The sequence below is a fragment of the Tursiops truncatus genome, chromosome 12 (genome assembly GCF_011762595.2).
Source record: "Tursiops truncatus isolate mTurTru1 chromosome 12, mTurTru1.mat.Y, whole genome shotgun sequence".
NCBI lineage: Eukaryota > Metazoa > Chordata > Mammalia > Artiodactyla > Delphinidae > Tursiops > Tursiops truncatus.
Genome location: NC_047045.1, coordinates 70,639,147 through 70,662,552, shown reverse-complemented (window position 1 = coordinate 70,662,552; position 23,406 = coordinate 70,639,147). Strand labels below are relative to the sequence as shown.

Sequence of the window (23,406 nt, the reverse complement as noted above, 5' to 3'; positions counted from 1 at the left end):
TGTTCTCCAGTTCGTGAGTCACCCACCCAGCAGCTATGGGATTTGATCTCATTGTGATTGCACCCATCCTATCATCTAATTGTGGCTTCTCCTTTGTCTTTGGATGTAGGGTATCTTTTTTGTTAGTTCCAGTGTCTTCCTGTTGATGACTGCTCAGCAGTTAGTTGTGATTCTGGTGCTCTCACAAGAGGGAGTGAGAGCACGTCCTTCTACTCTGCCATCTTGAATCAATCAATCTCACAATGATTAATTTTTTACAAGTTAGACTTTGATGTTTTAGTTAGTGCTTTTCCAACACATCTCCAGTCCCTTGATATACTTAACTAATTAAGCAGTGATGTAGACTTTGCATGAAGTACTTTTTAATTAGGCACAGTGATTCCAAAATTATTCAGCCTGAGCTCAGGAGCCTTAATATTCAAACTGACAATCCAGAGCATGTAAACTCTTTATTTAAATAGTGACATCTGAAATTAAGCTCAATAAAGGTTTCTATGGAAACTAACGGCAATATCAAAACTTTGCAAAACACCAAAATGACCCAATTAGAAGAGGTAAAAATAAATTTCAGAAAGTGTAGCTATGAATAGTATGGAAAGGTTACTTCTATTTCTTTACATTAATTTTCATAAGTGTGTCTGCATATTCATTAGAAGACTACGGAATTCATTTAATATTCAAGAATATCAAGTAGATAAGAATGATACATGAAGTGAAATTTTATGTTGACCTGCAATAAAATTGAAGCCAATTCCCTACACAGATTAAAACTGAAGAGTAAGTTTACATGAATGTATGCACACAGACATAAAATGCTAGGATTTTTGCAGCAGAAAAGATGAACAACTTTTATGAATTAGTTCCAAGTAGAGAAGTTAAATAAGCCTTCTGTCTTCCTTAGAACTAAGAACAAAGGGAAATATTTGCTGAACTTGACTCCAGAATGAAATGCAAATAAAAACATGTTTATCAAATTTTATAATCAAATAAGAAGCTCTTAAAAATAGCTTTGAGAGTCAAGCATAATATAAGAACAATTCATGAGTGTGCCAATCTTTTTTTCCTGCTATGAATGTTAACCAAGTTTAGATTTTAACCTTGACATTTGCATATACTGTGACAAATGAAAACCCAAAGTATTATTGTACATGGCTGCAGAATTCTAACTTTTGTTTTGAAAGCTCAGGTCTCAAGATATTTTCCTGGAAATCCTTAAATAAAGACATCAAAACATGTTTAAAAAGTAATATTCTGAACTCTACTAATGAAACACAGTATCAAAGTGACATATACAGTTGTATCATTAACAGGCATCTCAAGCTTAACTCATCTGAAATTTAGCTCTTTCCCTAACCTGCTTTTCCTGGAGTCTTCCTCATCTGAGTCAATGGTGACACCTTCTTTTCAGTTGCTCAGACCAGAGTCATTTTTCACAATTCTATCAGCAAATCCCCTTAGCTCTCATTCAAAATATCCTCAGAATTCAAGCAGCTCTCTCCATCTTGCTTGCCAAACCCATGGCCCAATCCATCACACTCTCACCTACATTATTACAGCAACCTCCTAACTGCTCTGCTTCCTTCTTCTGACTTTCCCCCTTTTGTCAAAACTTAAAAACTGCAGCAAGAGTAATTCTGTTCAGAAAAAGTAAGGCTGATCCTGTCTCTACTGTGCTCGAACTTCCCAGTGGCTTTCCGTCTCTCTCAGAACAAAGCCAAAGTTTTCACAAGGGACAGTTAAGTCCTGCAGGACCTGTTCCCCTGTGTGCCTCTCTGACTTATCACCTGCTATTCAACGTACTCACTGGCTTCAGGCAGTCTGAGCTCCTTACTGTTCTCCCACTAAGCCGGGGATGCCGGTGCATCTTTTTATTTGCTATTCCTCTGCTTGGAATGCCCTTCCCAGGTGTTTGCATGGCTCACTCTCACATCTTTAATCAAATGTCTCCATCTCAGTGAGGCTTTCTCTGGCCATTCTCTTTTAACATGCTCTTATGATCACTTAAATGAGAATATATTTTGCTTAATTTATTTTTGTTCTATTTATTTCCCTGCACTGAAATGTAAGGTTATTGAAATAGTTGTTTATCTCTTTTGTTTTCTGCTGTATTTCCATCTCCTAGAATAAAGCCTTGCATATACTAGGTGCTTAATAAATTTTGTTGAACGTGGAATCAGTGAAATATATTTCATTTAGAAAAATAATAGTCCTAAGTTTTCCTTAAATAAAGTAAAACTCGTTGACAACAACATAAATTAACTGATCAATACATTAGTAAGAAATGACTGAGATTCCAGAGATCAGTGGTGTACAGGTTCTATGAGGGTTACAAGAACTCCCTATCTTCAAAGATCTTACAGTTTAAGAAAACAACATTCATTAGAAAACAATAAAAGACAATCTATTACTAAATTCTAAGTCCAAAGTAGTCAAGCACTGTTGTATTTAGGAGGTGAGTGTTCTAATTCCATTGCTGCCATTAACTAAATGAACCTAAGGAAATGTTGCCCCTTTATCCTCAATGTCTTCATTTTGCAAATAAGGAGAATGCACTAGGTGGCTTATTGGTCCACTAGAATTCTTAACTTCTATTGGTCTATTATTTGAGAGAAGAGAGAAGTCAGTAGAGATATGTGACAGAGGTGGTTAGCTGTTCAGCAACTCTTTTCCTCTTCTCCTAGCTCTTAGCCTCCCAAGAAGCCATAGCAAAGAATTTCTAAAAACCTTGATTGATTGAAAATAGATTCCCACCAAGCAGTTTCCCAGTGAATTCTGCTGAATTTTATCAAGTTAGACACAAATCACTGCATTTAAATATTTCAGTATTTTAAAATAATTTTCTAATATCAAAATGTGAATGTTATTAAAAGTAGAAATAGTTTTTGTCATTATTCTTACCCTGTCTAATAAAAACTCATTGTCTTTAGTTGTTATTTATCTATATCATGCATATTATCTGTTTTGATTTGCCCAAAGAGACCACAAGTTTCTCTAGGTCAAGAGTCATGAATTATACCTTTCTGTCCTTCTTTTGGGGGGGGGTGCTATATTCAGTGCTTTGTATGTGCTATGTGAATGAATGGGTTCTAGACATTTCTAAATAAAATCTTCTCAGTCTAGTTATAGGAAATATGTGTCACATCACTGTGCTACAATACAAATTTGGTCATGGATAGAGTCTTTAATGCTCTGGTAGTTCCTGGTGGCAGGGAGAAGGGAGACATCCTGTGGAGTTCATCAAGCCCTGAAAGACCTCTAACAATGCACCACCCTTCTTTGGCATGCCTCTAGTGAGTAGTGCATGGGAAGTATCTGTCCCTTCTTGTCACTTGTGCCCATATACACCCACGTTGGTGGTGTGCCCCTAGGTGACATCTTATCTTCTGCTGACTTTTATATCAAAGCAAGTCCTAAAGAAGAAAAAGGGATCAAACCAGTGCTGCTTACTTATGTCTGTGGTTAGCATCTCCTAAGCATGCCTGCAATACAATACAATCTCTTCCCTCTGGCCTGAATACTAAATACCTGAATTCTCAGTTTCCTTTATTTATCTTTTCTTATAACTTGTCCCACCAGAGACCAAAGCAGTCTCCATGTTTCCAGAATATAGAAACATGAATCCTTGGGACGATACACACTCCCTCCTCATTTTAGCTATTTTATAAATTAAGTTGGCAATTTAGTTCTTGTATCTCCAGCCTTGGCACTTTCTATACTTATTGAACAAACTGGAAGAGATGACCAAAATCTGAGTTGTGATGTTGTAAACATGAGTTACCTGTGCAGATTCTTTTAAAGTTGGGATTTTCCAGAATGTGTCCTGGTAGGCGGCACTGGAACCGATGTTGCCAGAACTCAGGGAACCAGGGATTCCGTGTATTAGTGTCCAGCCTCAGTTTCAGGAAATAATCATCAAAGGACCTGACTTCTGGAGACTGCAGCTTTATCGTGATTCCCCCGTTGGCTTCCACCTCATAACCTTCAATGACTTCATCTCTGTCTGCCCAGCCATCACTAAAAAATGCAGGGATTGGGGTGGGGAGAGAGAAAGACAAAAGTCTCACAAATAGAGCTATGAGTTTTGCATGAATGAAGCAATTCAACAAGATTTAAAGTCTATTTTAAGCCAACATTGCTATCCATCAATGACTTTTTTTAATTTTTGTGGAGAATAGAAAATTATAGAATCAAAAGGTCTTGTTTGTTTTTCACAGTAGTGAAAGTGATGATGAAGATGATGACAGTAACAATTACAAGAACTAACGTTTATTGAGCATTTACTAGTCACCAGATTCTGTACTACTCATTTTTACTGAGTCAGATGTTCGGCAAATAGCTGAGTCCTGGTGGATCCTGGATACAGATCCAGGCAGTCTGGCTCCCAAGCCCATTGCTCTTTACAACTAGACCACAAAGCCCATCGGTTGTTCTCCAAACCTGAAGAAAATAAAACCCAGGTACCCAGGGTACTCAATAAGAGCTAGGCAAGGTATCAAGGTTGCAGTCAAAACCATTATACGAGCTGCATTATATAGCGTAGAAAATTGATTTAGCTTAGAAACATGACAATCACAGATTTTGTTCCTGGACATTGTTCAAATTTGCATCTCTTAGAAATGATGCTTTTTTTTTTCCTAATGTTATTTCAAAATAACAGCATTAAAAGAAAACAATCTGACTCCCCAAAATAAAAATAATTCTCCTGCTCACTAAATGGCAGTTCACTGACATTTCAGTTGTAGGTTCAAATTTTTTAAGTTTGTTCACTTTCTAGAACATTCACATCTGCCATGAGGGATATATCTCCAGTTTAATTCAAGTGTAGGTATGAGCTAGGCCCAACCTCATGTGAGTGGCTATGATTCTTTCCCAAGAGGGGGTCAAAGAAAAATTGCACCAGACAGTGTTAAAGAGGCAAAGAAGACTTTATTCAAGACTATTTCAATAGGCCAAAGATACTGAACTCAATTCTGCTGAAACAAAAGGTGGAAGTGCTAGGATAAGCTAGTGAGGAAGTGCTGGCTGACACTGAGTGGAGCTTGGTCAATGTGATTAAACCATCTGTGTTTGATAATTGTCATTTATCTAAATTAGGCTCCCACCTTCCCACAGAAACTGGGCAATAGGGGTCTGCTATCACTCTTTTTACGATCATATTTTAAAGGGATGGCTCCCAGGCGCCTGAGAAAAAAATTTCTCTGTTGTAAAGCTAGCAAGAGGCTGGGAGAAATTTTACATTTCAAAGGGGCAGAGAAAGAATTGACACTGGCATGCCTTTAAAAGTAAAAAGCTGTGACAAAGTGAGAGAATGGCATGGACATATATACACTACCAAATGTAAAATAGATAGCTAGTGGGAAGCAGCCGCATAGCACAGGGAGATCAGCTCGGTGCTTTGTGACCACCTAGAGGGGTGGGATAGGGAAGGTGGGAGGGAGGGACACGCAAGAGGGAAGAGATATGGGAACATATGTATATATATAACTGATTCACTTTGTTATAAAGCAGAAACTAACACACCATTGTAAAGCAATTATAATCCAATAAAGATGTTAAAAAAAAAAGTAAATACTCTAAGAAAAGGGAATTCTTGGGGCCCAAAGTAAGGAAGAAATTTGCCTAAATTCTAGTCAAGCTTTGGAGAACATTAAGAGTGCCTTGGTCAAGGAGTGGATACATTCTTCTACCCACAGAGTAGGTAGAGGTAGCCCTGCATGTAGCCCTGCAGTTTCTGGAACACAACCATTCAGTCTCTGCCAGAGAAAGTGTTTTATCACTTGCTTCTCACAGAGCAGAGAGCTGGGCCAAACACATATGACAGACCATAGCTCATTCCTCTCCTTGTTACCTGAGACCAATTTAGATAAATGTGTCCTCCATTTAGCTGAGCTAATTGGTATAATTTCATTCCAGAATCTTCCCAGTGAACCACACAGGAGCTACATTTTCAACAGATCAAATACAGAAGGTAAGTTGACTTAATATGATCCAGAACTAAAGGAATTTTGATGTAAGTTGTAGTCTAACCAGCCAGACCAGAGAATATCTATATGCTTCTTCTAAATCTGCTAGAATATAAATTTTAATATTTTGTATGGACCTTTCTTTTCTCTTTTCCCTCCCTTCTTTCCTTCCTTCTGCATTTACCTAGCACCTACTATGTACGAGATGCTCTGCTATGCTCAGGGTTCAGTTCAGAATGAGAAATATTATTCTCTTCCCCCTAGTGTTAGAGACTTGTGGGAAAACAGACTTTAAACAAGAATTTCAAACACTGTGGAGGTAAAGAAGGAGAAGTGACCAAAACTATGGGAAGGAGGGGCTTGGGTCTAACTTAGTCTTGTGTGTATGTATGTGAGTGTGGGTGAAGAAAGGTGTGATTAGGAATGGTTTTCCTAAGAAAGTGATGTCTGGGCTGAGACTCAAAGGATGAGTAGGCATTAGTCAGGTCCAGACAGGAGGAGGGATTGGTAAAGAAAATTCCTGATAGATTATCTAACATATAGGAAAGAGCAAGGCTCATTCAAAGAATTTAGAGTGTCTGTTCATGGGAGCACAGAGAGGAGTTAGCAGGAGATGGGGATATGGGCAAAATTCCACCCTAGGAACTCTTAGCCTAAGGACTACAGGAGATCCTCAAAGTGTTGTAAGGCTATTACTTAATGAGGTCATTCAGCTCTGCCCTCTGGTGGTAAATGACCTGAGTATTTTGGGGGACAAGTCCTCTACTCACCATCACTGAACATGATGGCCAATCAAACTGATTAAAAGAAAAATAAAGCCCACTCATTTATCTTTCTATATCCTCAGTCTGGTTAAAAAGGTTAGAACTAGTTTGTTTGGATTTATTCACATTTATATCACAACTACATCTATAGCGGTTTGAAGATGAGAGCTATAGTTCATGTCATGTTGAAAAGGAGGGTAAAAATAAAACCAGTTAGGCTTTCAAGAAATTCTGCCTATGAGTGTATATTTGAAGTCAAGATGACATAACTTGAAGGAAATAATTACTTTTTGACATTGTTAGGCTTGAAGTGTGTTTCTCCCCAAGGTTTAATATTATGTGAGACTTTTATGTGTGCATATAGTCTGAACAAGAAACCCACAATTTTAAAAAGTGTATGAAATGTCTTCCCTAGTGTTTATTTGCATTTTTTATAAAAATCACTAAGTTTATAAAAGCAAGTATCATGTGTCAGTGCTGGAAGCAGAGAAAGTATGACCTCCTGCCCTTTTGCAACCAACACAGAGGAGCGCATCACAGGAGTAAACCCTTGTCTATGAATATAGACAACTTGAAGTCATATGGTTTAGTGGAGTGAAGCCCCAAATCCCCTTTGCCATTGGTCAAAGCCCATCCCCCCTCACCATAGATGACTCCCTTCCAGAAATTAGAGTTGGTGTTAGATCCAAGAGGTTATAAAATCAGGGACAACTGAGATGTGACAGAGAAAATATTTAACTAGGATTCGTTGGATTAGTCAGTGAATATATCTTGGAGTGTTAATTGCTAAAGTTTTGTATGAGATCTTAAATCTATCACAGGCGAGGTATAAGGGAGTGATAACAAATCAAAAGTCACAGAAAAACAATCATAAAGCAGCTCCTGGTTTGTATATATTTTAATCATTTCTTCTACGTACCACTTGTCAAATGTATATATTTGAGGATTTTGAAAGATTTGCGCTCTTTCGTTATAGTATTGGGATTTTTTACAAGGATATTGTTTTGGTGAATTCTCTGTGAAGCACACTTGGGAACAGAGAGCCAGCAGCTCTCCTGATACCTGGTAGAGGTTTCTTCTTCCCCTGTTGATGGTGATAGGGTGGTGGTGGTAGTGGTGGTGGTGGTGTAGACTGTGCTCCAGCAGAGATGACCTGCAGGCATCTGCTCACCCCAAGTGTCTGGAGTGAATCCTGCTGTGCTGGGTGCTGACCAGCCTCAGGCAGGGCTGAACTCTTCTGAGGCACATTCACAGCCTCTAGCAGCTTCTGCTGCTACATCTGTCTCCCAATTTTGAGTTCATTTTCTATCTGGGGTCTGGATATGAAACTGCATAATGTGAATAAATGGGGTGAACATTTAACAGGAAGCTACATGTCTTAAGTATTCCTCACAAATATACAAGACTACTTATTTCCTAACCCCCTCAACATTTTTTTTTTTTTTTTTTTTTTTTGCGGTATGTGGGCCTCTCACTTTTGTGGCCTCTCCCGTTGCGGAGCACAGGCTCCGGACGTGCAGGCTCAGCGGCCATGGCTCACGGGCCCAGCCACTCCGCAGCATGTGGGATTTTCCCGGACCGGGGCACGAACCCGTGTCCCCTGCATCGGCAGGCGGACTGTCAACCACTGCGCCACCAGGGAAGCCCGTCCTCAACATTTTTATACAACAATTCTTTCTCAAGATTGTTCTTCACTTCCCACAAAAGCATTGTTCTAGTCCTATGAAATTTCACAAGCCAAACTTATAATAATAAGATTTCTTCCACTCAATAAATTCTGATATTAACAACAAGGGAATATTATTTCTAATTCTACCTATTACAACTTGACAGGAGCTTCAGGAGTGTTATTTTGCATTATTATCAGTTAAAATAATTTAAAAGCTAATTGACAGTAAAAAAAAAAAGAAATGCAATAGTATTCATTTAAAAAATTATACAAAAACATTTTAGAAAATCTTATTTACATTTAGTTAAAATAATTAGTCTAGAGAGTAAAGCAATTTGATTTGTGTAATGAATTCAAGTGATTGTGTATACCTGATAATAAAACTATAATTCTTTAAAAATAATCCAAAGTTTACCATATAACCAGGGACAGAAGAAAAGCATAATAAAAACAATATTTTCAGAAACATATGTAAACAAGCACAACATTACATATATTAAAATGCTAACTATATTTACAAAGGTTGAAGAAATGTAGGATAATATAATGTAAGTCAAGTGATGCCAATTATGAGAAATATTTTGGAGGTAATGGCAGCTTTTTCAATAATAATTGAGACTAGCTTTATTCATTCAACGCTCATTCACTAAGAGTCTTGTATGAGTTAAGCATTTGCTTATTGCTTTGATACATTGCTCAAAAGTAGAGGCAAGGCCCTTGCCATCAAGGCAATTACAGGGGTGGGACAGTCTGGCCGCTGAATACGCAATAGCCACAGAGCTGCAATCCCTGAAATAAAAGGAAGACAGGCTACAGAAGCATAGAGAAGGGGCAAAGAAGTCATGCCAAGGGAGATTTTGCCCAAAGGGAAATAACATCTAGGATGAAACTTAAAGGAGGAGTTGAAGTTGCACAGGTAAAGAGGGAGATGGGATAGAGACCAGCTAAAGAGGGAACAAAGTTTTGAAACAACAGCAAGGCTTTCAGTTTACTTAGAGTGTGCAAGGTAAGGAAAGATAGGACAAGCAGGGGTGAGATCTGGAAGAACCGTAACATCCTTGTTAAGGGTTTTGGATTTCATTTTTATGGTGGTAAGAAACTACTCAGATTTTCAGCAGGAATATGACACAATTAGATTTGTTTTAGAAGGGTTTTTCTAGAAAGTACCTAGAGTGTAAGTACTTGTGAAGATTCTTTGGTTCTAGAATTCTGAGGCAGAAACTGTAAAAACAAACACATAGACATGTGCACACACACATGCACACACACAGGCTAATAACATTGTATTATGAAGGCACAGTGGCAGTGTTGATGAATCAGGAATTGGGGTAGTGGTCACAATTAGTTTATATTTAATTTTAAAATTAGTTACTGCCAATTCACCATGAATGTAGAGCTAACACAAAGTGTAGGTCTGTTTATTTAATTATCTAGGACAGGCATTTAGAGGTCACTCAGCCTACTGAAAAACACAAGAGAGGATTAGGGGATGGAGTCACCTTTTATTGTCCTATACATCTGGAATTATTATAGAATTCAAACAGAAGCCTTACTACTAAAGCTACTCTGTTTCAGTGGAAAATGGAGGCTGGGGAGAGAATGGGAAGGTATCAAAAGACAAAAGAGGAAGAATGAAGGGAATTAATTCTCAAGGAGCTGAGGCTCCTTGTAAGGATGAAGGTCAGATCAGGTTTCCTTACTTCCCATCTGCTTCTGACCCCTAAACCCTAACCCACCTCTGGCATCCTGAGCCTGGAATCATCTGCCACCCGGAGACTTGTAATTATCCTCCTCTCCTAGCAGAAATGTAGGGCAACTACTGATAAACATTGCACACAGCCATGCAAATGTGGAGGCCCCTCCTAAACCTTCTACAGACCATTTCTCTTGTATCAGTTACAATTTCAAGCCAGTGTGAAAGAAGGGTGGGCCAATGCGGAATTACTTGTGGACAAGTAGGTCTTTTGAATTCCTTCAAATTCTACTGCCAAGGTAGCACCCCATTTTGTCTCTCATTCAATTAACCTGAAGAGACAATATGAAATAGGAATTGGTTAGTTAAACTTTCTAAGCTTCTGTTTCTCCACCTATAAAATGGGAATGGAAATGGTATCAACTTCTTAAGAGTTGTGTGAGAATTAAACTAGATAATCCATATAAAACACTTATCACAGTATGTAGGGCATGATGAAGTCTTTCTAGACATAACAGTTCTTTACCATCAATCTTCTTATGATCCAACCAATGTACTGAACTGTATCGACCTGTAGGAGAGACTTCTCTACAAAAGTGCTGCCCACAGTGTGGTCCAAAGATTGGTGCCTGTTCATGAACTATTTTTTACCAGTTGATGAGGAGAGACTGAGAGGAGGCATTTAGAAAAACCTACAGCAGTTAGACATTGTTGCAAGATCTAAGAACATGACTGGTGGACTCATGTCTTTGAATAAACAGGGTTTAACCACTTTGTTTTCCAATTCATATAGTGAATTGCCCATGCCTCAAGCCTATCCACAGTCATATGCAGTAGAACTCAGTTACATTGTGTGACCTTTTATGGTTACTTTGCCAAATATAACCCCAAATTATATAGATATAGATATAGAGATATAGATATATCTATATAGATATAGATAGAGAATATATAAGCACTTATTTTTATCTATTTGTTTTTACAATCACATTAAATTTTAATCGACTGTTTTATAATTTATCATATAACATTACTTTCTATAGCAGAGCAATAAAATTTTCATTATTTACTTTAACTCCAATTATATGTGGCTGCAGAAGCTTCACCAGACTTTTTTTTTTTTTTAACAAGATACAATTTGCTGAATGTGGCAATAGTATTTGAATGTGGACAGTGGAAATGATTCCACAGAAATAAGGCAAAAAGAGTTCCAATGAAATTTACCTGAAAATATGTTGGTGTATATATTGAATTTATCCCTAATTGATGGTGAAGTGCTGAAACCATAGTGTATTATCTGTGGGGCTGTTTTAGCTAATTAATTCGTGAAATCATCAAAATGTATTAGTCATTTGTAGTAGGCCTGCCACCCTTTTCCACAGTATTGCTTTCCTCTGTTTCAGTTACCCACAGTCAACCATGGTCTGAAAACACTAAATGAAAAATTCCAGAAATAAACAATTTATAAGTTTTAAATTGCATGCTGTTCTGAGTAGCATGATGAAATCGCTTGAAGTCCTGCTCCATCCAGCCCAAGGTGTGAGTCAACCTTTTCCAGGATATCCCACCTGTTAGTCACTTAGTAGCCATATCATCTCAGTTATCAGATTGACTGTGGAGGTATTAATTGTGTTCAAGTATCATTTTACTTATTAATGGCCTCAAAGTGCAAGAGTGATGATGTTGGTAATTGCGATATGTCAAAGAGAAGGAGTAAGATGTTTCCTTTAAGTGAAAAGTTCTCAACTTAATAAGGAAAGAAAAAAATTGTATGCTGAAGTTGCTAAGATCTACAGTAAAAACAAATCTTCTTTCCATGAAATTGTGAAGAAGGAAAAAGAAATTTGTGATAGTTTTGCTATTACACCTCAAACTGCAAAAGTTACAACCACAGTGTATGAAAAGTGCTTAGTTAAGATGAAAAGCAATACATTTGTACAATAAGATATTTTGAAAGAAAGAAAGACAACACATTCACCTAATGTTTATTACAGGATACTGTTAGTTTTTGCTGTTAATCTCTTACTGTGCCTAATTTATAAATTAAACTTTATCATAGATATGTATGTATAGAAAAAAACATAGTATATATAGGAGTCAGTATTATTCACAGTTTCAGGCATCCACTGAGGGTCTTGGAATGTATCCCCCATGGATAAAGAGGGACTACTGTATACACAAAACATAAAGGATTAAAATTTAAAACCAAAAGAATCATTTGAAAGAAAAAGCATTGAATTAAAAGTCAATAAAAGCATATGTTCAATATTCTACATATAAACATTAGTGTTTCATGGGTTTTATATGAAGTGGCATTTGCGATTGCTAAGAATTAAATATATATACAGTTGACAAGACATTAGTGAATGACTACGTTAGAGGTATTTACTTAGAAATGTTCAGTGATTTTGGTAAAACGGTAACTCAAGTACTACTTTCTGATGCCATCATAGCTGGTTGATTTCCAAAATTGCCTAATGATATGGAAAACCAACTCACTGAATAAATAAAGCTGGCAAAGCATTCTTTCACTGTACGTTGATGAATGTGCAGATATTGCTTTTTGTAGCAGTTCTTTTAGTATATGTGCAGTCTGAAAATGATAAAGATTTGAAAAAAGAAATCTCTGCTCTGATTTAAATTCTCTTTTAGCGGGACTTCCCTGGTGGCACAGTGGTTAAGAATCTGCCTGCCAATGCAGGAGACACAGGTTCCAGCCCTGGTCTGCGAAGATCCCACATGCCGCGGAGCAACTAAGCCCATGCGCTACAACTACTGAGCACACGTGCCACAATTACTGAAGCCCGTGCGCCTAGAGCCCATGCTCTACAACAAGAGAAGACACCGCAATCAGAAGCCTGCGCACTGCAACAAAGAGTGGCCCCCGCTCGCCGCAACTAAAGCCCGCGCGCAGCAACAAAGACTCAACACAGCCAAAATTAAAATAAATTAATTTTAAAAAATTCTCTTTTAGCTTTATGGCTGAGAAACACAAGTAGCTCTAAATTTTATAAAATTATGAAGAATTATTTTGTCAAGAAATGTGGTTGACAGTTTATGTTTTATATAAAGGAATGTTCTGATGTTGCAACTGCCAGCATCAGGAAAACATTCTGAAGTAGTTGCCTAAGTTAAGGAGCTTGCGAGAGAATGTAAATCAATGCAATGCTTCCCTCATTGAGAAAGTCTTGATTAAAAGAAAGTCAGCTGAAGTAAACAACGCTGGTGACACAGCATAAATTTTGAGTTATGTAAGACCCAAAGTTGGCTCATTAGAACTGACTGTTAGCATTTTTTCTGAATGCTGTATTCAGTAAATTCATGTTGGTAGATTGAAATTATCCATGATGGTGATACATACTTCAAGCAAACCAGTAAATGCTACAAATTAGGGATTCTTTTTTCTTTTCCCACACAACCAGTTATGATAGTATGGAAACTGACCATAAACAGTATTATGGTATTAAAGAAAGAAGCTGTGTCAAGAGTGTCTGAACTGCAAAATAAACTCTTAAGTGTTTCTTCAGGATAAGAAATAAGGTTGGTTCCAATATTTAAACATATTAATACGAAAGCCTGACTTGCTTTATTGACTGATATCTTGGATATATTTAGTAATCTTTATATTTCTATGACAAGAAATAATTCGATTATTTTTCCAAAGGGGAGCTAAGATCAAAGAACAAAATTAAAAGTTAGAAATTTTGAAGGACAAGTTTTTTTTGGAGATTGCTATATCACAGTTTTAATTTTAAAATAATTGTCAATAAGTAGGAAATGATCTCGATATTATCATCTGCAAAGTGTTATCCGCAAACACTATGAATTTGATTGCTTTAGTCTCCTTGGGCTACCTAACAAATACCATAGACTGGTGGCTTAAACAATGGAAATTTCTTTTCTCACAGTTCTGGAGAATAGAAGTCCAAGATCAAGGTTCCAACTGATTCAGTTTCACTGAGAGCTCTCTTCCTGGCTTGCCAACTATGTCCTAACATGGCCTTTCCTTGGCGCATACAGAGACACAATGAGAGAGAACAAGTTCTCTGGTGTTTATTCTAACAAGTACACTAATCCGATTGGATCAGGGCTCCACCTGTATGACCTTATTTAACCTTAATTAAATCCCTAAAGGTCCCATCTCCAAATTCAGTCACATCAGAGGTTGGGGCTTCAACGGATTAATCTGGGGGCACTCAGTTCCTAGCAGATGGAATAACACTAAAGTTATCATTTGCTGAAAAATCCTCATATAAAAAAATTAATGAATCCAGAATTCACATATTTCATCAAAAGATAATTTAAATTGAACTAAAAGGTTATGGAATAAATTATTGGAGCTGGCTACTGTTAAAGGATTGAAGACGACTTTTTAAACTACAGCCTCACTTGCTTTACTTGGTTTACAAATTTTAAATAAATACCCCAAACTTGCTGAAATTGCTATAAAATCTCTTCTTCCATTTCCATCAGTAAGCTGGTGTGAGGCTGGTTATTCTACTAGGAAGTTTATGAAAACAAAATAAAGAATAAGTTTATACATGCATAATCCCATGCAAGTATCTTTGTTTATCCAACCAAGATTAGATAATTTAATAAACTCACTTATCATATTAAATTTTTAAAATATTGACATACCTGGTTTTTGTTCAAAGTGTGTATATAAGTATTTAACATAGGTATCCTCTACTTCACTTACAACATTTTGTTTATTTATAATTATAGAACATCTAAAAGTTATAAACGTAACAGTAATTTTCTCTACTAATCACCTAGGCACACACTTTCAATGAACAGTGGATACATTTTTTGTAACTTTCTTTTCTCCTTTGTTTTGTTTATTTTTATTATATTTACTGAAATGAGATTTTATTCCTGTTAAATCTAATAATACAACTTTGGGCTTGTATTCTCATGTCTTTATGCTATATTTAATTTCTTAGTAATTTACCTTTTTTGTATTTTATCAAAGTACAACTCTGTCCTAGATTGGGACTTAAAAAAAAGAATAGAAGAAGTTTGAGAGTCACTGTTCTAGACACTCTATCCTTTATGCCTTAGAAATTGTTAAGGTAAAGGCTATGCTATTACTACAGTTCAAAACAGGACACTTCAGAAACTCTATCTTAATGTGTGTGGTAAATGAAGTCATGACTACCAGTAGAGACTTTAATTTTGTTGGGAAACATGCAAAATTTTACAGATTGAAACTACCATTCTTCACTCTCTCATTTAAATCCCTGGCAGTTTTATTGCTGCTGAACCTTTATTTTTCAGGTCCCTATGCCATTTGAGTGAAAGGCTGCACTTTCCCAGATAATTGTTAAGAACCAACTGAAGGGAGGCAAGAGACTTATTAGAAAAAGAATGCAATAAGGAGGCAGACGGATTCTCATTAGAGCATAAACTAGATCCTGGCACTCCTGTGCTTAAAACCCACAAGTGCCTTTTCATCTCATCTTTCAAAGAGTACCTTAAAAAACACCCTGCACACTCTGATCCCCACTACCTCTCTCATCTCTACTATTCTACATTTTGCTCTGGAGATTGCTATATCACAGTTTTAATTTTAAAATAATTGCCAATAAGTAGGAAATGATCTTGATATTATCATCTGCAAAGTGTTATCAGCAAACACTATGAATTTGATTTTTAATCAAATTTTAGTATCCCACACTGGGATACCCTGGCCTTAGGATCTTTGCACTGGCTATTTTCTCTGCCTGGAATCCTGGAATTCTCATCACTTGAATATTTGCATAGCTTTCTCTTTTACTTCCTTCATGTCTGCTCAAATATCACATTCTCATAGAGGTCTTTCCCTCTTTAAAGTTGTGTCCTTTCTATTCCTCTTTTCTACTCCCTTTGTCTCCTTAAAATATCACTATCTGACATACCATATAAATATATTTTCTATATCCTTCCAGTAAAATGGAAGCTCCACATAGGCAGAGAAGTTTTTATCTTTTTTGTTCATTTATATAACCCCAGAGTTTATACCAGTTCTTGACTCATAGTAGGTGCTTATTATATATTTGTGAAATGAATTAATGGATAAAAGACTCTGTGAACTAATTTATATTCAAGAATTCATAGAAAATACTATGATCTGTGGTATGCTAGAGGTGGCTCATACCAACTGGCAAGAACTCATTGTCATCATATTTTCCCAGATCTGCATTAAGTGACTTCATGGCAGTAGGTTGAAACTGGCCATAATGCCAGGTGGCTTAAAACAACAGAAATTTATTCTCTCAAAGTTCTGGAGGCTAGAAGTCTGAAATCATGGTCCCCTGTGGCCATGCTTCCTCTAAGACTCTAGGTAGACTCCTTTCTTGCTTCTTGTGAGTCTCTGGTGGCAGCCCTCAACCCATGGCACTCCTTAGCTTGTAGCTGCAGCACTCCAATCCCTGCCTCTGTTGTCACATGGTGCTCCCCTGTGTGTGTCTGTGCCTCTGTCTCTCTTCTCCACTTACAAGGGCATCAGTCGTATTGGATTAAAGGCTACCCTACTCCAGTATAACTTCATTTTGACTGTACACTTGCAACAACTCTATTTCCAAATTAGGTCACATTCTGAGGTACTGGGGATTAGTAGTCAACATATTCAACATATCTTTTTAGAAGACACAATTCAACACATAACAAAGAGCATACATTACAAATCAAGACTTTATTGTTCTGCTTTGTTTTTTTTTTGTTTTTTTTTTAAGAGAGGCAGCTGTTAAACATCTACCAGCATACCACTAACTATAACATGCTGTGACATTTTCTCTGAAATGCAGGGTTAGTTGTGAACTTCTAACCTGTTAGATGAGCTAAAGATTATTTAAATGATTATTGTTTAGTCCTAAAATATCCATAATAGAAATTAAAAACTATTATTTTTTGAAATAAACAGCTATTTTTTCTGAAAGCTATTGTTATATGGTTCAGGCATTTGGATCACTTTACTTTTTCTTTCTCAAGAATAGATAACTACATTCTAAGAAGGATCAGAAAATATAAAACACCCCAAAAACAGACCAAAATAGTTTTAACAAATATTATTAATTTTAAAAACAGATTTATAGTTTATACATGCAGTTATTTGAATTGGAGAACTATTTTTGCCCATTTTGTGCTACAGACATGTGCACTTATGAATGCTTTAGACCCCTCAGCTTTGAGATCTTAATGATAAGTGATGAGTTGAGTTATACCTGGAACTATACCTTACTAAATCATTCTAATAATACAAGAAAATTAATACAAAGGTAGTACATATGTATATGGTACTTTTAATTTTATATTTCATGTAATTCATTTAGCGTATCCATTGAAAAACAAACAGATCTTTCAATATTAGCTGATGCAAATCTTTTGCATTCTTTCATTTAATAAATATTTGCTGATATCCTACTTAGTGCCAAGCTCTGTCAGATCCTGAAAACACATTGATTAATAAGACCAGAAATGTCCCTACACTTAAAATTAAATTTAAATTCATAGGTGGGGCTCCTACTTCCAGTCACAATAGAGTAACAAGTATTAAATTCAGTCTTCCATCTGAAAAAACTAAAACACTGGACAAAATATATAAACAATGGCTCTCAAAACACTTTACATTGGACAATGAAGGACAGTGATCTCTGAAAAGTGAGCACCAAATGAGATGAGCCCTACAATTGTTTGATCTTACTGCCTAGAGGTTTCCAAGTCACAACACGGAAGCGAGATGGGGGAGTGAGAAGGAACGGACTCAGGCACAGTCCAGTGGAGTCACTGAGTTAAGTGGACAAGTGGACAGAGCTGGGAGTCAGGGGAAACCAAAGTGCACAGATTTCACAGGGCTGCAGAGGGGAAAGTACTGCAGAGGGGAAAGCTGCCGGAAGAGAACAGTCTGCAGTGCTCCCAAAAGTATTTTGTTGAATATTAGACAGCCCATGCACGTGATGAAATTATCTAAGCCCAAGGAAACAAACAACCAAAAGAATTTGAGGGAATAGTGCCTGGAGGTCACACAGAGTTGGGAATAGTAACTGTTCTCAATAGGTAGAATGGAATATATCATGTTTCACAAGGAGGTGGCTAAAGTATTGATACTAAGATCTTGCCTCAGTAGCTGTCGAAAATTTGCCCTAGACGAATGGTTACTCTGGTTTTATCTAACAAAGCTTAGAATCAAGGTGCAAAAAAAAAAAAAAAAAAAAACCAAATTATTTCTAAATAACTTCACCTCCTCCAAGAACTAGCACAAGAATATTTTTAGAAACACAAAATATCAAGTAATCAATAAGGTATAATTTACAATGTCTGGCATTTAATAAACATTATTCATATGTGGAGTGAGGGAGAAAAGAGATATTAAAATGACATATAATAACAAAAAATTTTCATGTGGTGATACAGTTTAGGTAGACAGTTTTTAAAGAGTCATATGATATGAACAAAGAGCCCACCATTTTACATTGCTGGCCAGAGAAAGCACTGGGTGGCTAGGGAAACGTCTCTGAAGAGACAACCCTCATGCTGAGACCTGAGCTGCGTGAAGATCAGAGGGAAGAGGGCTTTAGGTAGCTGGCACAAAGGCCCTGAGGCAGGAGCAAACAGCTATGGCTGAACATTACCCACGTGCCACAGGAACGTAGGCTCAAAATCTTTCCATTTATCAGAACAGAAGACATATGAATAGATACTTTTTTGTTTTCCAGCTGTCTACTATATATTTGCTATTCTCTAAGATATCTTAAAATTTTAAGTGTTTTCAGTTTTTTTTAAAGTCCTTGTTAGGAAATAAAGCTGATATGAAGGTGGTCTCATTTTGACTACCTAGGCTGACAAGTGACATCTGAGAGCAAAACAGCAGAAATCAGTGAGGCCATGGCAATTTAGAGCAAGTCACAGCTCTTACTTGCACCTCATCTAGCACACACTATTTTTATGTAATTAGGAGCCTAGAAGTACATCACTGTTCAAACCACAGAGCTATCCCAAGTGCCTTCAGAAAAATCTTAGAATCATGTACTGAGAAAACTCAATATGGCTCCAAAATCATCTTGTGTTATAGCAAGCTATTGACCATAGAATTCCAGACGACTAAGTCAGAGCAGACCCATTTGGAGCTTAAATTCTGCAAGGTTTGAATGGAATCTGAAGCTTTTGTTTCTTAATTCACTAGAGTTAAAAGTGAGCTTATCCAACAGGTTTTGCTTCCTCACTAAAATTTTCATTACCATTTATTTTTAGTGGCCGCTGTTTCTAAAGCAGTCCTGGGGTTGAGGGGAAGGGTCTGCTTAAGAACTGTGGACTAAAGCAAGAGCTAGGCACATTTCTGTGGATGAGAGAAAAAAGAAGCATTCCTTGATGGAAGACAGTGGATACTCTAACCGCATTTGATGTAATGTCACATGGGGAAAGGGCACATAAGTATACATGGAGGCAGAGAAGTAGGTATCATGAATAATAATGACAAAGATTTATAAAGTGGAAGTAGAGAATGAATGAGTTCTGAACATCTTGAGTTATTCTCAGCAATCATTTGCGGATAGGCAGTTTCTTGAGTTGCAGGGCCACTGGACAACTAGAATGGAACTTCCAGATGAGAGGCCTCAGGCAACAAGAATAATTCTTCAGTGCTACAGATAATATAACTTTGTGCCCTCAGGAAATATTTATGGAAGAAAGGAAGGAAGAAAAGAACAGAGGGAGGAAGGGAGAAAGAAGGACTAAGAAATGAGCATATGAAATCCACAGGATTGGGAAATTTAGCAGTACATACATAGAGGGCTAGTTTTCCAATGCTGCTTTCTTATATTCTGAGCTGACAACCATCTTGTCAGGCTCTCTTGCAGTTCTTCTTTTAAACTGATTTATTTTTCTTACTAGAACAAAAGGTCAAAGCACACCAATTTGTGGCTTTTCAAAAGCAAGTCCAATGGTTTAGTAACTTCACTAACAAATTCTTTTAACAGACTAATGCAAATTATCCTAATCTCTAATTTCTAGAACCTACCATTTGAAGGAAAAAAATGTCCTTACCAAATTTGGATCAATAGCTATATAACTTGTGAATTCACCCTAGTTTTTTCAAACTATGCTGAAGTTTTTTATCATTAAAAGATTTTTTTAATTGCTAAAACTTCTCACAATGTGGTCAACTAAGTTGATATAGATATTCCTCTTACTGCAATTATCTAGAAATACAGAATAAAATACAACCAAAAAGCAAAAACTAATTCTCAGGTGCTAAAAATGGTGAGAGGAACCAAAGCTAAACAATAAGCATGAGGTGCTAAGCAGCCCATAAGGATTTGGTCTCTGTAAATGAGGCCCTAGGGAACTGAAAATGGTTTCTAACATCCATTTTGTGATGTGAAAGATTGTTCCATGAACTGTGGAATTCAGGTGTTTGAAGCTGACACCCTAGCATAAAGCTGGGAGCTGAGCTTTGATGGGCTGCAAAATCCTATAGAGGGACTGAAAATTTTGCCCACCAGACTGGGGAGGCTTCAAGTTAGTCCAGGGACTAGGATTGAAAACACACAGGGAAAAAGTCACCATACACGTGTGTGATGTTTAAATTTACATAGCCTATATGGTACAAGAGCCATCAGCACAGAAATTAACGTAAAAACTGGCCTAAGATCACTTAAAATCCCTAGAATCTAAGTGGAATGCCATTGGAAGTCAATATTTAAAGATCCTTTCAAAATCTAGGGAACTCTGAATCCTCAGCCAAAAATAAACCTACTGAGATCAGCTCATAATAACACACACACGCACACGCACACGCACACGCGTGCACGCCAAGATTACTAAATTAACATTAAATCCACAAAAGGATTAAACTTTCCTTTTAAAAGACAATTATTCTAAATCTACATTTAAAAACCTAGCTCTATGCTATTAGAAATTCCAAAAGCATAGTGTTATAAAATGGTTGAAAGGAAAGGGGTCAAAGATCCTACTCTTAGAAAAATTAGAAACAAAATTGAATACTCTTTAAAAAAAAAATCAACTCCTAAGCAATCCAGCAGAAGGCAGAAAAGTAGGATCAAGGTACAGTACTGGAAAGGCAGGACAAATAGGAAGCACAAAATAAGGTGATGGCAGTAATTCCAAATATATCAGCAGTTATAACTAAGTTCACATCATGGTAATTCTGGCCTCACAGAATGAATTAGGAAGTGTTTCCTCCTCTTCCATTTTCAGAAGAGTTTGAGAAGAATTTGGTGTTAATTCTTTCTTGAAGGACTGGTAGGATTCACAAGTCAAGCTATGCAGTCCTGGACTTATCTTTGTTGGGAAGTTTTGCTTATTGATTAAATCTCATTTTACTTATTATAGGTTTGTTCATATTTTATAATTCTTTTTGAATCAATTTTGGTACTTTGTGTGTCTCTCGGATTTTTTTCCATTTTGTCTCCATTACCTAATTTGTTAGAGATGGCTTAATTTTTGAAACTAATCAGTGTAATGCACCATAATAACATATATAAGGAGAAAATTCATATGATTATCGAAATAGATGTAGAAAAAATATTACATAAAGCTTAATATCTGTTCAAGATTTAGAACACACTCATAAACAGAAAATAAAATTGAGAAAAATTACTTTAATTGATAAAAGCTATCAGGAAAATATACGTAAAACCTCATACCTGAATATACGTGTAAACTATCCAAAGAAATTTACTTCTAGTTATACACTCAACTGAAATGTATACATATGCACACCATCAGAAATGAACAGAAATGTTCACAACATCAGTGTTTCTAAGTGCCAAGAACTATAATCAACCTAAATGTTCATCAAAAGTAAAGGAGATAAATGGTGTTATAGTTGTACAAGTGAATACTACAGATCAATGGGAATAAGCAAACTATTCTATGTGCAGTAACACGGATGAATCTCATAAACATAACATTGAACAAAAGAACACAAAAGAGTAACTTTTCTATGGTTCAAATTATATATAGTTCCAAACAATCAAAAATTATCTATAGTCTTAAAAGTCAGAATCATAGGTATATATAGAAGCATGGTAGCAACTGGAAGGGGATATAGGGGGACTTCATAGGTGCTAGGGACATTCAGTTTCCTTAGCTTGGCAATAATTAAATGACTGTTTCCATTTCGTAAAAATTTACTTAGCTGTGCACATGTCATGTGTTCTTTTGTATATATGTCATTCTTGAAGAAATAATTATATTTAAAAAAAACCCCACAAAATCAACTCCTAGAAAAATAATGAAAACTTTCCTAAATATCAGAAGAACTGCACATGCACACCCACATACACACATCCACACTAAAAAAATCAGAGCAAAGAAATCACCCAGTGAGAGGCTTTAAAAAGTATAAAGTTGACAAAATAATAACATGGCATAAATTGGACTAAATATATTTGTCATTTTAATTAAAGGAATATTGGCTTAATTCACTGATTATAATAAAAATAAAATATTAAATTGGATTCCAAAGAAAGAATGAAAATTATGCTAGATCAGACAGACTCACCTAAAATAAAATTTTTCAAAAAGTTGAAAATAAAAAGATGTGCAAGAGCATATCAGATAAATGTAAACAAGAAATGATGTAACATAATTTTAAAATTAGAGGAGTAATTTAAGACAAAAATCCTGTCTTAAATTCAGCTGATTAGCAACTTTAATTTTATCTGAAACATTAATTACCCTTTGTCATGTAACATAATATATTCACAGGTTTAGGACATTTAGATGTAGACATCTTTGGGGGCCATTTTCCTATCTATCACTGTCTGCCCTCTGGTACATAAAAATTCACATCAATCCCACATGTAAAATGCATTCACTTCATTCCAACATCTCCAAAAGTCTCAACCCATTAACAGCATCAACTTAAATCCAAAATCTCATCAGCTCAAAATTCCCAAGTCTGGTCATTTAAATCATCTAAATCAGGTATGAATAAGATCTGATCTATCCTGGGGCAAAATTCCTCTGCATCTGTGAACCCGTGAAATTAGAAAACAAGTTATCTGCTCCAAAATACAATATTGGGTCAGGCATGGGGTACCAGTCATAAGCATCCCCATTCAAAAGAATGGAAGGAAAGTCCAATTAAAAATGTAGCTGAGTAAACAACATAGGTTTCAAAGCCTGAGAGTAATCCTCTGTGGTCCAAGGTTCTGCCTTTTTGTCTTGAGGCTCTTTGCCCTTAGAGATAGTCTTCCTTTTGTATGAAGTATAGCACGTTTGCAGCTGAAAAGTTGATCTTCCTATTTCCTACCTGTACAATTTTGTGAGTCTGATAGTTTTCTTTCATTTCTTACTCTCTTTGTCCCTTTTAGT

The 23,406-nt window shown here is 36.4% G+C and overlaps 1 protein-coding gene across 2 annotated transcripts in view; it reads right to left on the bottom strand.

Annotated features, from left to right (window-relative positions):
- GRM1 (glutamate metabotropic receptor 1) overlaps positions 1-23,406 on the bottom strand; it is a 354,189-nt gene that overhangs the window by 110,246 nt on the left and 220,537 nt on the right. For both annotated transcript variants that reach the window (XM_019951447.2, XM_019951452.2), the window contains exon 3: positions 3,779-4,014. In XM_019951447.2, the coding sequence (XP_019807006.1) occupies positions 3,779-4,014 (236 nt within the window). The remainder of the gene's footprint in view (positions 1-3,778; positions 4,015-23,406) is intronic.